At 41.3% G+C, this 6,907-nt stretch overlaps 1 protein-coding gene across 1 annotated transcript in view; it reads left to right on the forward strand.

Annotated features, from left to right (window-relative positions):
* Window positions 1-6,312, forward strand: part of LOC101073225 (prolactin-releasing peptide receptor) — a 7,159-nt gene extending 847 nt beyond the window's left edge. Inside the window, exons 2-4 of the mRNA XM_003968440.2 lie at window positions 2,994-3,481; window positions 3,568-3,965; window positions 4,850-6,312. Coding sequence (XP_003968489.1) covers window positions 3,022-3,481; window positions 3,568-3,965; window positions 4,850-5,071 — 1,080 coding nt within the window. The 5' untranslated portion in view covers window positions 2,994-3,021 and the 3' untranslated portion in view covers window positions 5,072-6,312. The remainder of the gene's footprint in view (window positions 1-2,993; window positions 3,482-3,567; window positions 3,966-4,849) is intronic.
* Window positions 6,313-6,907: the final 595 nt, after the last annotated feature.

Raw genomic sequence — 6,907 nt, forward strand, 5'->3', positions numbered from 1 at the left:
TGTACATGATTCATTCCATCAACAAAATATCTGCAAATCAGAGAAGATGAAGGCATCATTTATAAGAACGCCACAGAGATCGAAAGATCCCCTCCTTCTTGGGGTAAACCGCTCCACAGGTTATTAAAGCTGCAGCAGGAAGCTGCATCTGGGTCCATCTTTGTAGTGGGTTTGACGTGGTCCAGCAGGGCTTTTTGGCTGGCTGAATGTTTCTTCCTGTTAAAAGGGATATTTTCTGCCACTGTTGCTTGTTGGGGATCAGACTCAGGGCTTCTGGAAAGCACCTGGAGATAAATTTAATTGTATTATACACTATAAATTTGGAAGAGGTCTGTTTTTTTAAGACCTTACAGAGGCCAAAGTGTCTCTTATTTACACTGAATGATGACCATGAGTCATAAAAGAGCTGCTATAAACACAGTCAGAACGTATAAGAGGCTAATAGTTGCTCGGCTCTACCACCTCTGCCTGGTGCTTGTGGTGTTGGTATGAGATGGCTCCTCTCTCGACACTATCTGGCCTCTCTGTCCAGAATGTGCACATCGGCATTGAAAAAACAAAGAAAACCCTCCTCCTGGGGGGGTGGTTTGTTTAGTCTGAGCTCTCAAATCCATCAGACAGACACTGTTCAACTCATGTTTGATCATCTTATTATGGGGACGAGCCACTTTAAGGGTGCTGTTTAGTCTAAAGTACAGAGCAACATGGGCAACTTCTAAACTGTATGGGGTAAAGGTCAAGTGAGATGAGCATCATTTAAATGAGTATCTTTCTGATTTAAGTTGTGTTAAATCTACACTGAGGTGAGAGCATTTGTTCAGTTTACATTTTAGAGCCTCTTTCATGATCAGGATTGTGTCAGACGAAGCAAAGAAAAGCTTTCTGCGTGCAAGGATGCAGCAGTCGAGACAAGCTCCGCGATATCCCACAAAAAAGTGGAATAAATGGCTGTAGCAATAAAAGCTCTAAAGAAAATAGAATTCTGCCACTAAACAAGAAAAAAAAACTGATGAAAAAGTCTGGTGAGCTAATAAATCAACAAGCAGCACAGCAGCAGCACTTTATGGAGATATTTAATTGGGTTGGCAAAAATGCACTTTTATTTAAAATGGTTTCATTATTTGTGATTAATCAATGTGTTTTAGTATTTTATTTTCACTATTCATTACCCGTAGAGGGGATCAGCTTTACACAATTTAAAACTTTCTCTAAAGTGATTAAATGGTGCAGAGCAGCCTCTGACAGTCCTGGTCGCTTATGTGCCCCCCTGGTAAAGGTAATTGCCCACCTTTGCCCTAAATGAAACATATTTCCTTTATTCATTTAACTTAATGAGATCTGATCAAACAAGTAGTAATGGTGAATATATATCCAGAATAATCTCCACAAAGGCATAATAAATAAATCATGACCTGTGTGAAGGTGTGTTTAAGTTATGTTTCTGTGAAATGATGTAAATCTTGTTTGATGTTTCTGACATTTACCGGTTAATCACAACACAAAAACAGCTTAAAGCCTTTGCTGTTTTCATTTTGGTATTTCCCTCAGTGGTGTCTTTTCAGCCGGTTTTAATTAACTCCATCTAAAACTTCAACAGTTAATTATTCTGCATTCTTTTCTTTTTTTATTCTTCAAATCACAAGCACGGGGCTCAAAAAGCTCCAGCATATGCTTATGAACATTAAGACCCCCACAGATCAAACATGGTATTAAGAGTCTAATTAAATGAATGAGCTATGTCATCAAGTCACCTCATTAGAATTGCACATGGTCATCTTTAACCTCCTACATGGGTTTTACTTGTGGTCGTATTTGACTTCTATTTCCCTCGGAATGTAGGGAGCAGTCTGGAGAATCTGACACATGGTGAGAACATCTCCTTCCTGTTTTGCATTTTGAGGGTTCTCAATTCTCATCACGCTTCGGAACTTAACTGTAGGGTCTGATGGTTGCGGTAAAGACCATGGCAACAGTGTTACTAAGCAAGGATGAGTGTCATCCAGGCCACAAAAGCATGAGAATGATGGAATCGGCTGACCCAGATGTCCTGTTGAACTTCATCAGATGTTTTCCTGTATCAGATGTTTACCGCATAATCGTTTGAGCAAGACTTACAAACATTTCATCATATTTTCCGTATTGAACCATGGGGAGAATCGTGCTTGTGGAGTGTTTATCGAATAATACCTGCTGCATTTTTCCATAGCATTAATAACATTAGCCTGTTAGATGACGGCAGCTTGTAACCAAAAGAATCACTTTCAAACGAATGTTTACACCCTCAGGCCCAACCTGACCAGCATGAAAACAGCTCTTTCATTTTCTTATGAGATCAGTTGATATGCAAACTAGGCGACAGCGTGTTGGTCTTATTGCACAGAATACTCGCATGCCAAATATTTTTGATTATATCTCCTCCGAAACATGTGCTTGGGCACAAAAAGATTGCACTGAATTGTTGGATGGCTCGAGCTGTCCTTTACAGCTCTGCCAGGTGAGCTCTGTGCTGATGCTGCCACCTTTTTCAGCTTTCTTTGTGCGGCGGCAGAATATAATTTTGGTTTATGAGGCAATCGTTAAAAACTTGTGTATGGATTTGTGATTATCTCAGGTGTTGAAACACCCACCGTCATATTTCACAACTATACAGTAGCAGTCCACTCCCACAACATCTGCTTTCATGAGACACCTTCTCTCTTTCATCTTAAAACAAACCTTATAATCGAGTCTTTTTCATCCACAACTGATTTGAAGAAGGTGAGGCGCTTTTATTTTTGCATTTATTTCCCCCCTGGTGGTGCACAATTCCACCGCCTGGAGCTTGACAGATATAACCACGTCAATCCCGCACAGGTTTATCTGCAAGGGCTGCTAATCCCATTTCATATCGATTTTGAAAGGCTTTACAGAAAGAATGCAGTGATGAGTGAGGGATTTTGCTTTTAAATGGTTGTTATTGTTGGGTATTAACATACATTCCTGCTCAATTCAAGCTCTCCCTCAAGTTTGACCAGGGGAAGAATGGATATCGTGGGTGAGAATTTCACTCTGACCAGCAACACCACTGAAGAAATGGGACTGGAAAAACTAGAGCACCTCAAAACCCAAGGAGTCAACCGGAGCGACCCCCTGGACACGTTTGTCGGCATGGAGCTGCTCCTGCGTTTCAAATCGATTTTCTTGCCTCTCTACTGCCTCATAGTGGTGGTGGCTGGCGTGGGGAACTCCTTCTTGTTGGTTTGCATTCTGGCGGAAAAAAAACTCCACAATGCCACCAACTTTTTCATCGGTAACTTAGCCGCTGGGGACCTGCTGATGTGTTTGAGTTGTGTTCCACTGACGGTGTCTTATGCGTTCGACAGCCATGGCTGGGCTTTTGGGAAGACCATGTGTCACATGGTGCCCCTGCTACAGTGTGCCACGGTGTTTGCCTCAGTGCTTTCACTCACAGCCATTGCCGTGGACCGCTATGTGGTTGTAGGTAGGATATTCAGATGAGAGACTTTTAAACATTTGATGCTAAATAGAATGTGTTTAAAGTAGTCAAATATTTTCTTTCTGTTTCAGCTCACCCTGTGCGGAAAAGAATCACTGCATGGGGTTGTGGCACCGTCGCCCTAGGTATCTGGCTCTTATCTCTTGCCCTGGCTGCACCACCATCCTTTTACACTCTCTACGTGGACCTGAGACCCAGTGGAATTGATCTGGTGGTGTGTGAGGAATTCTGGCCAAAAAACAGCAATTTGAGGCTGCTTTATTCCTGCTTCATACTCATAGCCTCCTACATGGTCCCGCTGTTATCAGCCAGCATATCCTACTGCGCCATTACCATCAGCCTGAAACGCTACTCAGTGCCTGGGGAGCCCTCCAGGAACCAGCAGCAGTGGAGCCAAAAGAGAAAGAGAACCTTCTCTCTGCTAGTTGCCTCCGTGCTGGCGTTTGCCCTTTGCTGGTTACCTCTGCAGGTGAGTCATTTCAGACCAAACTGAAACAAAACGGGCATACAGTATTTTAGCGGAGTTTTACCTGGTTTTCTCTGAACACAGGCAACCACAACGTGTTGGCTGTGATGCATCATTATCAGCAGAATCAATTTTTTCCCCCCCTGGCAAAATCAACATTACATCCATAATGAGCCGTGCAAAAGTCTGACAGATGAGGATTTCAGCGCACTCTTAATGGATGTGATAAAGAGCTACATAAAATTAGATATAAATGTCTTCTTGGACACCCTGTGGAAGATAGATTCTGTCTCCAGAGGCCTATTAACCAAGAAAATTGTATGAAGGACAGCATAAAACCAGGTTTTTTGGCAAACACACCACTTGCTTTGCTACTGCAAATTCACTTATCAGCAAATTCAGGAGAGACAGCAGTCAGTGTTGATTTTCTTTCTAATTATATATTACAAAGTAGGCCAATATCACACAGAGGCAATCATTCTATTAATCAGTGGTATAATCTTACCATTATTCTTATACATTATTAAATGTAAAGGTCACCAAACCTTGAAAATGCCAGTGCTAAATTACACCATTCATAACCCACTTAAAGAAAATATACCTTAATGAGCACTTTAACTGGGGAAAACATGATTTATGGAGCACTTTTCTGGCAACTCCAAAAGCTTTTGCATGAACATTAGCTGATGTACATTTGATCAAAACGTGTGTGTTTTGAGGAATTCAAGATGTGAATATCCCAGGAGCTTGACATACTTGACTCAGCAGTGTGAAGGGTAATAACGAGGATCCAGTTCAGCAGATCAAACTCTTGATTGACATAGGACAAATCAACAAAATAAAAACATTCCGGCGTGTGATGGAGGGTTTTCCATGTTGCCGTGCAGGTGCTGAACCTGTTGCTGGACTTGGACCCAGACTTCCATATGATCGGCAAGCGGTACATCAATGTCCTGCAGGTCTGCTGTCATCTCGTGGCCATGAGCTCGGCATGTTACAACCCCTTCATCTACGCCTCGTTGCACAGCAAGGTGCGCATCCACCTGAAAGGCTACTTCTGTCCCATCTACCGGAGGGCAGTGGTGGACAGAGCATCATCTAGGAGCTAATCTGCAGAACAATGATTATAATGTCCAAAAAGAAAATGACAACTGCACAATAGTTTCCTGTTTATACAATATTTTGTCACTTTAAAGCATTCATTTACTTTATTTTGGTGTTTAGAAGAGTTTTCTGTAGGTTTCTGTTAATCTGCCATATCTGGATAAGAGGCTAAACACACCGTGATGCTTCAGAACTTGCCCAGAGCAAATAAACTGGACAACACAGAGATTCATACAAGATAGATGGGAATGGGAATGTTAGTTTGAGTTGGGTTGCCAAAATAGAAAGGACATGTGTGTCAGATTTACATTTTGCATTGAAATTTTATTTTATTGCATTCTAAAATAAAAAAACAACTGGGATTCACCAGCTTCACCAGTGTGAGTCAACTGACAGACTGATGCTGTTATTAAAATCCAGATAGTAGAGGGCTGATGGCACAAACTGGTCTTTTTAGCAATTGCTGTCATGCGTTTATTGGTGTAATCCCATTAGTCTATGATAGATTTTGTAAAGACAATAATTTTACAGTCCATTTTACACTTCCTTCTGTAATAGTATTGTATTTTTTAAGTGTAAAGTTGAGTCTGGATGGTTGATTCCTTAAGAAAAGACAAACACTTCATGCCAGTGCCTTGCCTTTGTGGTTGTAATGATTGTCTTTGAAATGTCAAATTTTAAATGGATGTCAAAAGTTAATTCATAGCCTTGTCACCAACAGCTCTTCGCTAAAACAACATCTGGGCCCTCTGCTTTTCTGTCAGTTGGTTTTGGGAATTTCAAATCCACGGCTTCCATTATGAAAATCGGTGCTGATGTTTTCTGGTCCTCATATAAACAGATCTATGGCCAACTTCATGTGAGAGCCAACATTGGCTCAGGCTATCCTTCCCTTGAGTTCAGGTTGACCAGGTAAATGGCGCCTGTGTCGCAGGCTGGAAGGAAAATCTGATTAAACTTTAGTAACCAATGAGTGACTCCAGGAAGATGAACATGAGACCAGCATTCCCAGAAACAGGCAAGAGAGGAGGATGTGCTAAAGACACAGTTTTAAATGTCTGTGTAAAGGACACTATTTATTTTTAGCATACTTCTGTTCCCAGTGTTGTGCAGTGTTCCCTCTCCACACTAAATAACTGTCATCTGTGCAGGAGGATTAATGTGTCTTGTTTCTGTGTAACGTGTACAGTTAATCTGGAACTTCTGTGTCAACATAATCCTCATGAAATAATAAAAAAGAATTAATGCTGAGAATAAAACTCATTAACTCTCAAAAGTTATTTCAAAAGTAAAAAGAATTCATGTTGAGTGTCTCTAAGTCGGTCTAATAGCTCGACCGCAGCAGAGCGTTGGCGCCAACGACGGTCGCCATGTCACGTTTTAAATGTGTCATCTGTGAAGACTCAGCAGAGATAATGCTGCCGCTTTTACAAGCATAATTTAAGCATGTCATCTGTAAGTGCTGTACAGTGCTGCAGTTGATTTAATTAATAACAAGCCTTCAACGGCCAGTCAACTCAGGAATCAAATATTTCAGAGTAACTTCAGTCCAAACTGATGAGTGCAGGCTCCTGAGGCCCAAATATCACGTTCAACAATCAGATTATTTTGCCTGTTGCTCAACAACTTGCCCCGATGACTCTCTGTCAGTGAATCTTGAGGCTTCATTCAGCTCGACTGGGTGTTTGCCTTGATTTTGCCCTCAGAAAAGAGTTAAAGTTTCATTTAAATTGATGATGCGGCTTCCTGCACACTCGCTAAAAGGTTCTTCATTTTCCTTCCGTCATACTCAAATAGACGTTCTCTGGTATTTTATCACCAGGCAAATCTAAGTTCAAATT

Source organism: Takifugu rubripes, chromosome 11, assembly GCF_901000725.2.
Source record: "Takifugu rubripes chromosome 11, fTakRub1.2, whole genome shotgun sequence".
Classification (NCBI taxonomy): domain Eukaryota; kingdom Metazoa; phylum Chordata; class Actinopteri; order Tetraodontiformes; family Tetraodontidae; genus Takifugu; species Takifugu rubripes.